The 15486-nt window shown below is 39.6% G+C and overlaps 1 protein-coding gene across 1 annotated transcript in view; it reads right to left on the bottom strand.

Annotated features, from left to right (window-relative positions):
* Nucleotides 1-15486, bottom strand: part of KCNH8 (potassium voltage-gated channel subfamily H member 8) — a 162710-nt gene that overhangs the window by 16347 nt on the left and 130877 nt on the right. The window contains exon 12 of the mRNA XM_053410068.1: nucleotides 1248-1286. Within this exon, the coding sequence (XP_053266043.1) occupies nucleotides 1248-1286 (39 nt within the window). The remainder of the gene's footprint in view (nucleotides 1-1247; nucleotides 1287-15486) is intronic.

Genomic DNA, 15486 nt, shown 5'->3' with positions numbered 1-15486 from the left:
GAAATAATAACAACAAAAAGTAACAGTGAAAATGTGCAAAATGCCCTTCCTTATCATGTAGCAACTGCAGCATGTTCCTAAACCAGATTTCCTCAGCCTGGTCCCCTCAAGATGTTTTGGACTTCAACTCTCATCATCCCTCATCATTGGCCATGCTAGCTGGGGCTGATGGGAGTTGTGGTTCAAAACATTTGGAGGGCAGCTGGTTGGCAAAAGCTGCCCCACACTTAGAATTAAAAGTCAGGACAGGCTTGAGTTCCAGTATTATTCTTATTAGAACAAAAGTGTGGGTAGTCTCTTCAGTAGACTCACTGAGGCAGCGGGTCAGATAGGACATTACCGGTACCTCTCTTCCACTCTGGCCCATGAAGGAAGGCGAGAACATGCTCTGGCCCCCTCTAATATCACCGGGTGGCTGCACAGAGATGCAATGTTCAAATGTATATGCAAAATCAAAAGGGCTAGTTATCTGGGCCCCATTTTCTCTGGAACGGCAGCCATACAAAATGGGCCTGAACTCAACCCAACACATAGGGCTGCACTCAACCAACTTCTTTGCAGAGTTGATGCACTGAAATTAATGGCCATATCTCACTTAGGTGGGTGAACTCTGAGTAAAAGTTAGCTGAATACAACTCATATAAGTATAAAATCAAGTTCGCGAACCCTCATCATATTATTGTTTGGATAGGCGAGTTCTGTGGACTCTTTGTTATTAGGTTCAGTATTAACATGAACCTAATTTGGCTAGGGAGTTTCTCTCTATATACTTTCAAGATTTTGAAATTGCTACGTTCACGTCGATATAGCATAGTAAAAGTCTGTTGCTTTGAAATCAATATTTCAAACGTCACTGTGAGTTGCAATTCAGAAGGTGATCTTTTGGGGAGATGAATCAACATACATAAGTTAGAATCAGCATGCAAAACGCATCATATTTTGATATGAGGCAGCCAAATATTTAATGAGAACTTACATTTTTTTTTACTTCATAATTCTACGCAGACCAGAAACTGTGCATGCAGGGCCTGGCTTTAAAATGCAGAGGTAGCAACTGGGCATGCAAACAGGCAAGTTTATCCATGCCAACACTACTGTACCCATTATAAACAAGGACCTTTTAAAAAGGTACATCATCTCAGTGCCTGCTGGGATCCAAAGTTGACACTCTGACCCGAAAAGGAATTTGGATTCAGCCACAGGTATTTTAAAACTAAGCTCATTATATTAAAATCAGTCAACCATACCTGACAGATTGCAGACTTGTTTGATAATCTTGTGATTACCTGAAAAGAACAACAAATAGAGGAAGTAGCAAATACCAGAATCTGCACAATAGTGGCTTTTCCAGCAGCAATTTTAGAGCAGGGGATGGCGTAAAAGGGAAATCTCACATCAATTGTCTCTCGTGTCTGTTTGCTAAATCAGTTGACAAAATGGTTTAGTGGAAAGTGAATTATTTTTTAAAATCCCTATTTCTTAAAATGTGATCAAATATTCACTTATGATACTGAAGCCCACAATTTTTTCTTACATGGTACTTTCTGTTCTGTTTTGAATAAGGGCACCATGCCACAAAAAAGAAGTGGCTTTTTAATGGCATGGTGCCCATATGTATATAATCTTATTTGATTTTCATCTTTTGTATATGCCTGAATGTGCCATGGGACAGAACACACCTAGCAAAAACAACAGATTTTGGTTTGGTATATGGTATAATTTGCATTTTTTTCACATTGAGCATGCATGCCCTTTGATTTTTTTACTTGTTTTTATTCCCTTGTTTTTATATAACCTTTGTGTTTTGTTTGAACTTGCTTATGAGAATTAAGCTGGTGGATGTTACTGCAGGATCAGATCTGAAGCAATTGCAAATTTCTAGAGTCACATGCTTTAAATGTCCATTAGAATGGTGCAGTTTGGGATATTTTAAGAGTCACTGCTTTTAGATGTTACCAGTTGTAATTGTTTTTAGAACCTTTCTAAGTGTTTTTCCTTTGTTTTCATTTTTAAATTTTGTATCAGTTTGCCACCCTGGGCAGAGCAGGATATAGATTTCAGTAAATAAATGAAATGAAATGAATATGCTATAAATGTATAGTGTGGATCTGCTATGTCAGTCGTTCATTTTGTTCCTCTACCAAGTTCTTGTGAGATTTCCAATTTGTAAAATTTGTAAACATAGGTACAGACAGGAAAAAATAAAACATCTGAACTTGTGGATGCTTTTCTGAACAGAACCATTGGATCTAGCCGTTCTTACCATTAGTTGCTACTTCCTCTTACACTTTCAAACACAATGACTCACACCTTTAGATACTCTTTGTTGAGAGAGATCTAGCGTTCTTTTGTGCTCCCTTATCTATCATAACCAAGGGAATGATGAGTCTTGGCTCAGTTTCATGAAGAATCAAATTGCAATAACAATAATGTTGCTCTCCAGATGCTGCTGTACTCCAATTCCCATCAGCCCAAGCAAGCATGGCCAATGGTCAAGAAGGAAGGAAGTTGTAGTCAAAAAGCATCTGGAAGAGTCACTCTAAATTGCCTCCTCAAAGTTGTTGCATCTGCAGGGCGAAATGCACAGGTACTTTTATGGTGCCTTTATGTTTTCCTCTGCAGGGCAAATAGCAGCTTGGGAGATAGAAAAATGAGACAGGGAAAAGCTTCTTTACCTTTCTGGCACCCTTGGCCCTGATTTAATTTGTGCTCCAAGTGGCTGTTTTTACATGTAATGGTGCTTTCAGATGGATGTTCATTGTGGGATCAGTGCTCCCCATAAATGCAAGTTTTTGCAGCATCCTCACAACATGGCTGGCATCAAAGGCTAGCCCATATTCCCCCCCCCCCATTTAATCTGGATTTACCATTTCCCGGGGGAAATCTGATTAGTAATAAAACTAAAAACTAAACTAAACTGTTGCCAACGACCCATTTGCTGTATTGGAACAGCCCATTTGCAAATTAACCCATCTGGAAGTATCCTAACCAATCCACAGACGATCCCAATTGTGTATTTTCCATGTTGCATCTCTTTGCATCCTTATAGGGCAATGCTATAATGCATAATAAGAGACAAGTCCCACTGGATTCTGTGGGAGTTACTCTCAGGTAAGCTACTTCCGGGTAAGTAGTGTCCAAGCCACTGCTCCACATCAGCTCTGATTTTATTTGAGATGGTATTGTTGTAGCCCAATCCTACACATCTTTACTTGGAAGTAAATCCCACAGAGATAAATGAGAATGACCCTCAAAGCAAGTGTATCTATAGGCTGCATATCTGTTTTGTTTTCCATGTCTACAAATTGTACCTCTCTGGGAATTTATATCAATAGTTGATAAATATTTCTCTCAAAAATCTGCAGAAATGGAGCTTGAGTTGCTTGTTTCTATAAGTGAAGCATTTGGACAGAGTATGAGAATGAATATTTAAGATATAAAAAAATACTGAATTCATTGAGCTCCCTGTGAAGGGTGATAGTCGCCTGTGTTTTCTGTAAAAGTCTTTTGTCTCTACTGCCTCTTCTTTGTCTCCAAACAGAAAGCAGTCACACAGACACAAACAAGGACAAAGACAGACGCAGTAAACTGTAGGAAATTTTAAGGCCACAGAATACACATAACCATGGTTACACCTTTCTGCCTCTTAGTGTATTTAATAGAAGATGCATTAATTGTGAGAGGACCTGCAGAGATGCCCTGATTTCTTATCACTTTAATACTTTTTAAAGGATGCTAGGAAGAGGCTTTGCTTAACCCTAAATAAGGAGGTCAACAAGGAGGAGATAGAAATGTTTTGATCAAAAGAGAAAAGCAGGCTTTGATTTTTCTGATCACAGGAATCGGTCTATTGATTCTAGAAGAAAAGTGTGAGAGACAGACCAAATAAACACAAAGCAACAACATTATCAAACCTTTGCATAGATCTTCAATCACCAGCTTGTGTTATTTAACTCAAATGTGTGACTCCACAGCAGGGTGGAAAACTAAAACCCAGAGATGATTCAGCGGTAATTCAGTTTTCACCAGGCTCATACCTTCTTCCATGTGACGCCATTGTGATATTGAGAACTAAAGCAATCACCAGTAACTTGGTCCACACTGACAGTCATAAAATATGTTAGGGAGAACGAGCATGTGTGTTTATGTGAGTGTGTGCTAGTTCTGGGATGATCCTGAGAAAGTGGGAGCAGCTATTTTGTGAATGGCCACCCGCTTGCAACAGTCCATTTTGTGGTCCCAATATCCTTTTCTTTAAAAAAATCCTTGAAAGGTTGAGAACCCTGTTATGGAATGAACTAGTATAATGGCAATGCTCATCCTTTCTAGTTCTCTACAGATAAAATGGGGGGGGGAGAGAGAGACACAAATCTGTATAACAAATTTTTTAATTATTCCATCTTTAATATTAAAGAGTACTCAAATTATATTATTCTGCCCTTCGACAGCCATATTGGACAGAGCTATGCATCCATTTTGAAACAGCTTCGCTCATTTCTTATTATTAATATTCTTATTATTAAAAGGTAAAAGTCCCCTGATAGTTAAGTCCAGTCGCAGACAACTCTGGGGTTGCGGCGCTCATCTTGCTTTACAGGCCAAGGGAGCCGGCGTTTGTCTGCAGACAGTTCTTCCAGGTCATGTGGCCAGCATGACTAAGCCGCTTCCAGAGCAGCGCACAGAAACACTGTTTACCTTCCCACCGGAGTGGTACCTATTTATCTACTTGCACTTTTTTGCATGCTTTCAAACTGCTAGGTTGGCAGGAGCTGGGACTGAGCAATGGGAGCTCACCCCATCGTGGGGATTCAAACCTCCAACCTTCTGATTGGCAAGCCCAATAGGCTCAGTGGTTTAGACCATAGTGCCACCCACTTCCCCTTCTCTTATTGCATTACTATGTATAAAAAAACCCTCCCAAGTATTACCCTCTGTTCTCATTCATTTGATTTGAAAGAGCTTTGGCTGGTCATCTTGATGTTGTATTCAGACCAAAAGAAAATGTGGATATATCACAAAGAAGGACATTTAAACCTTTTCATATGCACTTTCATAGTTGTTCTATGTTTTGTATGTCTGCTAATTTGGGGTGGGGGTTTGCAAAAACACTAACCCAGCCTTTGAACTGGATTTCCACTCAAATTGGAATGGTAATATGCTTAGTATTAAGAAGCACAAAATTCTGTTTGTGAATGTTGGCAATATGAATGTAGATCAAATGTCATATGCTTTGTTCCTAGGGATTTTTCTGTGTGGTAATGGAAAATATGTGAGCATATAACAAGGGATTACTGTATCACCTAAAAGCTTAGTGACTCATACATGTTCATCTCTCTCTACTTTCCTTTGAGCGGGAGGATATATGTTTTATTTTTGAATGAAATATGTAAATCCCCAAATTGCATCCTACTGAGACAAATGTGATCTGAAGGACCTCTTAGGTTAGCTATAATTGTTACTGTAACTAAACTCAATAATTGAATATAACATTCCCAAGACAATTTTCTAGTCCAACATCTCCTGAATTTTAATTTTTCACTTCATCAGCTTGCTCAGCTTCTGTTCAGTTTGATCGCATTTTATGTATCTCTGGCGGACGAGGGAACTCCTAAATATTCGAGCACTTCCCTTAGTGCCAGCAGAAAAAGTAGTATAACAAACAAACGAAAAAACATCTTTCTTCTGCTTCTGAGCTGACAGTATTCATTGTATTTTTACAGGGATAGAAAAGTTAGGTCCCACAGAAATACAGTTGTGAATGTATGGAAAGTTTACTGGAACGGCACCCCCCCTCACTGCTGCATGCACATATTTTTTTTTTTTTAAATGATATTTTATTAAATTTAACAAGAGAAAGGAAAAAAAACCATACAAAGAAGAACAATACATATTAAAAAGATTAACAGAAAAAAAAGAAAAAAGAAAAAAAAGGAAAAAGGAAAAGAAAAAAGACCTCTTTTCAAATTCTTATCATTCATGACCTTATTTTCTTGACTTCCACCCGCCTCCCTTTCTTGTATTCCACTTTGAAGTTGATCAGCAAATTAATTCTGTTAGTTTTGTCCTTATATAATTTCCCTCCCATATTGTACTTCCCCAATCCTTGCTTACTGGAACCCCTTCTTTTCATTTCAATGTCATCAGCATTCAAAAATTTTACAGTGTTTTTGTAAATAGATTTTAAACTTCATCCAATCCTCCCCCATCCGCTCTTCTCCTTGGTCTCGTATTCTGCTGGTCATTTCTGCCATTTCCATGTAGTCCATTACTTGCATCTGCCATTCTTCCAGGGTGGGTAGATCTTGTGTCTTCCAATGCTTTGCTATAAGTATTCTTGCTGCTGCTGTGGCGTACATAAAGAAAGTCCTATCCTTCTTTAACACCGATTGGTCTACCATGCCCAGGAGTAAAGCCTCCGGTTTCTTCAGAAAGGTATACTTAAATATCTTTTTCATTTCATTGTAGATCATCTCCCAGAAGGCCTTAATCCTAGGGCATGTCCACCAAAGGTGAAAAAATGTACCTTCAGTTTCTTTACATTTCCAACATTTATTATCGGGCAAATGATAAATTTTTGCAAGCTTGACTGGGGTCATGTACCACCTGTACATCATTTTCATAATATTCTCTCTTAAGGCATTACATGCCGTGAATTTAATTCCAGTGGTCCATAACTGTTCCCAGTCAGCAAACATAATGTTATGTCCGACATCTTGTGCCCATTTTATCATAGCAGATTTTACTGTTTCATCCTCAGTATTCCATTTCAGCAACAAGTTATACATTCTTGACAGTATCTTGGCATTGGGTTCTAACAGTTCTGTTTCTAATTTTGATTTTTCCACCTGGAATCCGATTTTCTTGTCCAAGTTATAAGCCTCTCTAACTTGAAAGTAATGTAACCAATCTCGCACCTTATCTTTAAGTTTCTCATAACTCTGCAATTTCAGTTTATCACCCTCCTGCTCCAAAATTTCCCAATATTTTGGCCAATTTGTCTCCATGTTAAGTTTTTTCAGGGCCTTTGCTTCCATAGGCGATAACCACCTTGGCGTTTTATTCTCCAATAAATCTTTATATTTAATCCAGACATTGAATAATGCTTTTCTGACAATATGATTTTTAAATGCCTTGTGCGCTTTTACCTTACCATACCACAAGTATGCATGCCACCCAAATACATTATCATACCCTTCCAAATCTAGAATATCCGTGTTCTCAAGAAGTAGCCATTCTTTCAACCAGCAAAAAGCTGCTGCTTCATAGTATAACTTAAAGTCCGGCAGGGCAAATCCCCCTCTATCCTTTATATCCGTAAGTATCTTAAATTTTATTCTGGGCTTTTTGCCCTGCCAGACAAATCTAGAGATATCTCTTTGCCACTTCTTGAAACAGTCCAACTTGTCTATGATCTGCAATGATTGAAACAAAAACAACATTCTTGGCAATACATTCATCTTAATAACTGCAATTCGGCCCAGTAAGGAAAGCTTCAAATTTGACCAGATTTCTAGATCTTTTTTCACTTCTATCCAACACTTCTCATAATTATCTTTAAACAAGTTAACATTTTTTGAAGTCATGTTCACCCCCAGGTATTTTACTTTCTTTACCAATAATAAATCTGTCTCCTTCTGAAACTTCTCTTTCTCAATTGGCGTTAAATTTTTTTCCAAGACCTTAGTTTTCAACTTATTCAATTTAAAGCCTGCTACCTGACCAAATTCCTGGATCAATTCCAGGGCCCTTTTAGTGCTAGAAACTGGCTCCTGCAATGTCAAAACTAGGTCATCTGCGAAAGCTTTAAGTTTATATTGTTTCTCTCCGACCTGGATACCTTGGATCTGTTGGTCCCTTCTAATCATATTCAGCAGCACCTCCAGGACCGAAATAAAAAGCAGTGGGGAAATTGGGCAGCCTTGTCGTGTCCCTTTCTCAATTTTAACCTCTTCTGTCACCACATTATTAACTATTAATTTAGCCTTTTGTTCTGAATAAATCGCACCTATACCATTTTCGAATTTTTCCCCCACTCCCATCCCCTGAAGATTCTTTTTCATAAAATTCCAAGAAATGTTGTCAAAAGCTTTCTCTGCATCTATAAATATCAAAACTGCTTTTGAATTTATATTCACTTGTAGCTTTTCCAGAATATTAATTATATTCCTCGTGTTGTCCGATAAATGTCTACCGGGGAGGAAGCCAGCTTGGTCTTTATGTATCATCTCTGCCAATACTTTTTTCAATCTCTTCGCTAGAATATCAGCAAAAATTTTATAATCCACATTAAGCAGGGATATGGGGCGGTAGTTTCTAAGTTGTGTCTTTTCAGACTCATTTTTCGGTATAAGTGTGATGAAGGCTTCTTTCCACGACTCTGGCGCTTTTTTCCCCTCCAAAATTTCATTACAAACCTCCTTTAACGGTTGAATTAAATAGTCTTTCATCGTTCTGTAATATTTGGAGGTTAACCCATCCGGCCCTGGAGATTTGCCCAATTGCATATTCTGGATGGCACCTTCCACCTCTTGTTCCGATATTTTGTAATTCAATAATAATTTATTTTCTTGTGAAATTTTTTGTAATCCATTAATTTCCAGAAATTGGTTGATCTTAGTCTCATTCTGTGGCCCTTGTGCATACAATTGTTTAAAATATCTCTGGAAGCAGCTTTTAATTTCCTGTGGATTCTGTATATTCTTACCATCCACTTCAAGGTTTGTAACAGTATTTAATTTTTGTCTCTTCTTCAACTGCCATGCTAGCAGCTTTCCACATTTGTTGGCTGATTCAAAGGTTTTTTGTCTCATCTGTTTAATCTTCCATTCAATATCCTGATTTATCATTTTAGTATATTGTACTTGATATAATTTAATTTCTCTCAAGATTTCCTGTGACTTTGGTTTGGTTCTAAGCTTCTTCTCTCCTTCTCTAATTTTCTCCAAAATCTTTTCTTTTTTCTCCTCTTGAGTTCTCCTTTTTATTGCATTCTGTTGAATCAAAAATCCTCTCATTACAGCCTTGCTTGCGTCCCAGATTACTCTTTTTTCCACTGAAGTCTTCAAATTTATTTCAAAATAATCTTTCATAATTTTTTGGGCCTTCTTGATAATTCCCGGATCTCTAAACAAGGTGTCATTCATCCTCCATCTAAAGGAACCAATCTGTGTTAGTTTCATTTCCATTTTCACAGGATTATGGTCGGAGCAAGTTTTAGGGCAAATTTCTACCTTTCGAATCTTAGGAGTCATTCCTCTAGTTATCCAGATTTGGTCAATTCTTGTCCAAGTCATTTTAGCTTCAGAGAAGAAAGTCCCCTCTCTGCCTAGGGGGTTCTTAGTTCTCCAAGTGTCAATTAAGTCCATATTGTCTGTCATTTCAAAAAAGGTTTTCGGTAGTCTTCCATCTTTTGTCACTACCTGCCTTTCAGATTTGTCCATATTTGTCGACACTACGCCGTTCATATCTCCCATCAAAATGATATTATAGTCCATAAAATCCAACAATGTCTCATGCAGTTTCTTATAAAATTCCGATTTCCCCTCATTTGGCGCATAGACTCCTACTATCAAAAGTCTCTCTCCTTGAAATTGTATTTCAATTGCAACAAATCGTCCCTGTTCATCTTTAAAGATGAATTTTGGTGATAATTTTTCTTTTGCATAGATCACGACCCCTCTCTTTTTCACTTTGTCTGATGAAATAAATTCTTGGCCCAATCTTTTATTTATCAATACTTTCCGGTGGAGTCTGGTTACATGGGTTTCTTGCAGACAAATCAGATCCAATTGTTCCTTTTTCAGTAGGTGAAAGACTCTTTTTCTTTTGTCCGGGGAATTTAGACCCCTAATATTCCAAGTTAATATCTGCAGAGACATGATGTGATTATTTTGCAATCCCTCCAACTGCTCCCTGAAGCTGTTCCTGTTCTGACGGCAGTGTCTCTTCCTCTGGTTTATCCAATCCCAAGGGGTGTCTTCCTGGGTCTGGTGCTCCCGATCTCGATGCTTTCAATTCTTTTATTTCGGTCTCTTTTTGCAGATCTTCCTCGTGATCTCTCAGGAATCTCAGTTTCTCTTCCTCTGATCTTATCTTTACTTTTTTCCCTCTGAATGTGAACGACAGACCCTGAGGAAATTCCCACCTGAATAAAATATTGTTTCTTCTCAGCAGACCCACTAGGTCTCCGTAGTTGGCCCTGAGATCCAATAAATGTTTGGGGATATCTTTAAAAATTTCAATTCTTGAACCCTCTATTTCCAATGCTTTCTGGTAATGGAGACTCAATATTTTGTCTCTCTGCTCTTTCGACTTAAGAACAATCAGGCAGTCTCTCACTCTGTTTTTCCTTCTAACTCTTCCAAGTCGAAAGGCACTCACTATCTTAAATTCTTGTTTTCCTGGATCAAGATCCCAAAAGTCCTCAAATTCCTGTGTAAGGAATTCTCCCAAGTCCCCTTCTTCCGATTCTGGTACCGCTCTGACTCTCAGATTAGCCTGTTTTTCCTTAAGTTCGATCATAGAAAATTGTGACCTGTAGTCCTCAAGTTGTTTATTAATTGGTTGTATCCTTTCTTCTACCGCCAATACCCTCTCCTTCGCTTCCTCTGCAGTCTTTTTTGTCTCTTTAGATTCCTGCAGTAACCTATCGATAGCCTGGGTATTAGAATTTACTTTCTGCCCCAGGTCATTTACAGTTGTAGTATTTACATCAATTTTGACTGTCAGATTTTGTAAAGCTGCAAGTATTTTATCTAATGTTGCAGAGTCTGTTCCTTTTGTTTCTTCCCTTTCTGGGACTAGTGGGGCAGGTAGGGCTGCCAATGACGGTCTTCGTTGCTGCAATTGCTGCTGTTGCTGCAGTTGCTGCTGTTGTCTGGTTTTAATCCTTGTTGCTTTTTCCTGGGATTTTTCTTGCGGTTTGTCTTGATCCATTACTTTGCCTGTGAGAACCAAGGTCACCTCAGAGTTTCAAGATTGTTTTGCAGTAACAAATAACAGCTGCAGTGGAAAATCCCCAGTTATGACACAATGTTCCTCTAGGGGAGCTCAGTAGCAATTTGTTTCAAATTGTTTCTACAGTACTTATTTTCTAAAAATATCTCAAAAACCCACAAACTTTCCAATTACTTCAGTAGTGAGAAACTGTAGCAAACTTGAGGATTTCCTTAAAAAGTTACCATTTTCCTTGCAGAAGTCACAAAAGATTGCAATACCTTTGAGCAGTGCGTCACTTACTGTGCCCTTTATGTTGTTTAAAACAGTCCGACATCAAGGATTGAGCGGTGGTTATTCTCCCCCCTCCGCAACTTAGGGGGGGGTTTTTATTAGACAGTGAAATTTAGGTCTTTTAAAGTCGCTTTTTATAGTTTGCAGTTCCTTTAGTCTTTGCTTTCTTTCTATTTACAAGACCGGAAAGACGGACTTCCTGTTTGCGCCTTGCCGTTTCGGATCCGAATTTAAGTTCAGAGTATCGGTCAAAGTGCCAATTTTAAGTTCAAATACCAGTCAATCAAAGTCTTATTCCTTTGATCCTTTCAGTTTTTCACAAGTTCCTACTCACGGGTAGATGTTTCCAATCAAAGTTTCACAGGAAAAAGGTCAGCGCTCTCCGGTAACTGCTGTGCAGCTTCGCTCCGCAGAAGTAGCAGTCGACTCTCAGCACAGCGCTCTCCCGTCCCGCTCCGAAGCCCCTTACAGGGCTCCTTTGACAGTTCGGGGGGGCGCGAAAAGTGCCCGCCGAGTCCCACGGCCGCAGGCTTCTCCCACCTGCGGGTTTTCAAAAGGGGCCCCCGCTTCGCTGTAGCGGTGGACCCGATTTCTGCGGGGCTTCTCCCTCCCGATCAGAGGGAATCCGCCATTACCGATGGCGCCGCCTCCGGAAGTCTCCACTGCTGCATGCACATAGACTCTTGTTCATCACCTCACACAAGCCATCACTGACACTGAACAGGGGTATTTGTATCCATTCAGCTCCCCATCTCGCATTCAATGTTCCGGCAGGATTGGAGAGAGAGGGAAAGTTGGATAGAAACACACATCTTTATATGTAAGGTAAGGTTTATATGGAGCTTATATTGGGACGCAGGTGGCGCTGTGGTCTAAACCACCAAGCCTTATTGGAAGGTCGGTGGTTCAAATCCCCATGATGGGGTGAGCTCCTGTTGCTCTGTCCCAGCTCCTGCCAACCTAGCAGTTCGAAAGCGTGCCAGTGCAAGTAGATAAATAGGTACCACTGCGGTGGGAAGGTAAATGGAGTTTCTGTGCACTCTGGGCTTACGTCATGTTGCGCCAGAAGCGGTTTAGTCATGCTGGCCACATGACCCGGAAAACTGTCTATGGACAAACTCTGGCTCCCTCATCCTGGAAGTGAGATGAGCGCCGCAACCCCATAGTCTCCTTTGATTGGACTTAACTGTCCAGGGGTCCTTTGCCTTTAGCTTTTTACCTTACATGAAGCTATAAGGGCTCAACAAGACCTGATATGGGATATACATATGATGATTAGGCTCTCCTATGCTTTATTCTTTTCTTTTCTTTTTTAAATCAACCAACCATGTGAGGCTGCTTGCTTATTTATTTATTTATTTATTTAACCAGCCATTTCTGACCTATCCTTCTCCATATAATCCCAGGAAGGATTACAGTACAATAAAACACGAAAACAACCCTACAATAAATGGTTCAACACAGAACATAAAAAATATAACCTACCCATAAAAAATACCCAGGGAGCCACAACCTGGGATGCTCACTTTCAGGCACAATGTAACTCCTACTCTTCCCCACAAAGCCCAAGTAGATGGATGACTTTTCACCTGGCACTGAATCAATAAAAAGTATCCTTGCCTTCTGTGCCATTCCCCTGATTTAAATTGCACCCATTTGAAATAGTTATTAGCTCCATCTGGGGTCTGAGGGGGGAAAGAGACAGCTACTGACATTGTACACATCCCTGCCAATCCACGTCCCGTTCTCCCCCCCCACACACACACACACCGGGCAACATAACTAACAGCAGGCTGTGATTTAGGTAAGGGAAAGGGTTAAAGCACTCTCTTCCCAGGGCTGCCTCTCTGATCAAATTAGAAGCCCCAAGCAGCTGCTTGCATAGTAACAAAAATAAAAAAGTAGGAATGAAATAAAACAAAGCCTATGCTAGTAATATATCTCCTGCGTCGTGTCTAGTTTGGTTCTAAAGCAGACATTTATATAGATGGTTTAGTGAAGATTAAAAGCAAAGCAATAAAATTGGATTCCAAACAAGCATGGCTATTTAAAAAAGAGCTGTTGAAACACTCAGTAGTTTTGGCATCACAGTCAAGTCAATAATTTTGTAGTATAAAGTAAGCTGCAGCAGAAGGGGGGTCCAATGCCAATAATTTGGGTGGGAAATGGTCCAGCGGTAGATCTTGAATACATTTAATGGATTGCACCATCTGTGGTACAATTTGCAAGTTGTGTATATTGAAATGTGTATATTGAAGCCATGTCATACTTTTGCATAGGGTTGTTACACTAACAGGGTATGTGTATATATATAGACTACAGCTGTGGTAGAAGCAATTTTTAGTAGCGGGCAGAAGTGTCGAAAGCTTTCCCTGTTAGCCATTGTTTCCAGTCAAATTTTCCACAGCACCTCCTGCTGCTGAGCTCCTGATTCATGCATCTGGGACTCTGTGGGCAGTGGGGGAGCAGTTTGGGCAGAGAACTGAGCTGAAAAGCAGTCAGTGAGACCAGGTTTAATCACTCTCCCTCTGGTTTTCCATTCATAGTGCACTTTAATGCACTTTTAGGCCCTTCAAGTGTCCCTATTTTCCAGGGACGTCACTGATTTAGAGAAGCTGTCCTGGTTTCTGATTTGATCCCAGAATGTCCCACTTTGCCTTAGGATGTCCCTGTTTTCATTGGAGAAATGTTGGAAGGTATGGAGTTATCCGAACCACCACCACCCCGAACCATCTGAAGGCAATCCTGTATAGGGAAGTGTTTTTTAAAAAATGTTTAATGTTTTATTATGTTTTTATGTGTGTTGGAAGCTGCCCAGAATGGCTGAGGCAACCCAGTATAAGATGTGTGGGGTATAAATAGTAAAATCATCATTATGGAATGGGACGACCCTATTTTCACCGGAGAAATGTTGGAGGGTATGCACTTTTCTTTAAAGAAAAATGCAATGCATTACATGCAATGCATAGTGTGTCCCTAAAATACATCACATCCACGTCTAACCGAACATATATCAAAATTCCAAATGCTTTAAAGCAGTGCTTTCTAAACTTGGGTCCCCAGCTGTTTTTGGACTACAATTCCCACCATCCCTGAACACTGCTAGCTAATTGGGGGAGGGGGGACATTTTGGCAACTACTGGTCTCTCCATTGGTAGAGATCAATAATTCATAGCAGCTGGGTGTTGGAGCTTCTAATCCAGTGCAGCAGTCAATAAGTATGGCTTCCTGTTAGTTGGGACAATTTATTTACCAACCAATACAAGTTTATATACCAACCAATACAAGTTGTCACAAGTGAAAAGAACCCAATGCTATCAACTGTTGCACAGCACTGGGAAAGTCTAGGACTGAACTGATGACTTTACACTCCCTGCATTTCAGAAGATAATAGCTATGTTTGGATGTAATTATAAACCATAGTTGATAGCTATGTTAATGAGTCTTGGGTTCACATGGTTCCTCCTTCCCCTCTTCTCTTCCAGTGCAGCAACAAGGAAGACAGGAAGCATTCACTTTTGTTTTCAGCTAACCACAGTTTACTGTTTTGTGTGAATCAGAACAAACTATGGTTAGGTGAGGGAGAAATTTGATTCTGTTTGCATTTAAAGACAAACTTGTGAAATTCACAGTTTCAAAATAAAAAATAAAAAATAGAAAAGGTGAAAGCAAATGACTGTTTAACAGACTGTGATGTAGGTAGAGCTGCTTTGTCTCAAAGACAAAGTTATTAGCTCTTTCAAACTAAAAACCACAGTGCAACTAGGATTCTCTTGGACTTCTGAGTCATTTGTAACTTGCTACAGGCAACCAGGCAAGTGGCTGATTACAAGCTTGCCCTCATGCCCTTTGGTTTTATAATCCCATGATTTTTGTTGTAAAACTTGTGCATAGGACTACAACTCCTCCTTTTGAGTCTGTATGTTCTAGCTCTTCCAGGGCTATTGTGATCAGAACAGAATTGTGTTTAGATTTAACACACACATACCTCTCACACACAAATGCCTGTTGAACCTAAGATGTTTTTTCTGGCCGAAAGGCTACTTGGCTCAGTGCTTTATAACCTCCTTGCACCACATTTTAAAAACACAGATAAGCCTCTTTGCTGGACTATGGATCTCCACCCCCCTTGTCCAAACATGTAACCCTCTGGCTAAGCTTTATAATCTGGTGCCTCATGTAATAATCCTAGGAAGCGAGGTGAATGAGGAGGGAGAGAGTTCAAAATGGTTTAAAAGCTAAAATTAATAGTTGAGC

The sequence above is a fragment of the Podarcis raffonei genome, chromosome 12, assembly GCF_027172205.1.
Source record: "Podarcis raffonei isolate rPodRaf1 chromosome 12, rPodRaf1.pri, whole genome shotgun sequence".
NCBI classification, from domain to species: Eukaryota; Metazoa; Chordata; class Lepidosauria; order Squamata; family Lacertidae; genus Podarcis; species Podarcis raffonei.
This window is presented reverse-complemented; position numbering and strand designations above follow the sequence as displayed.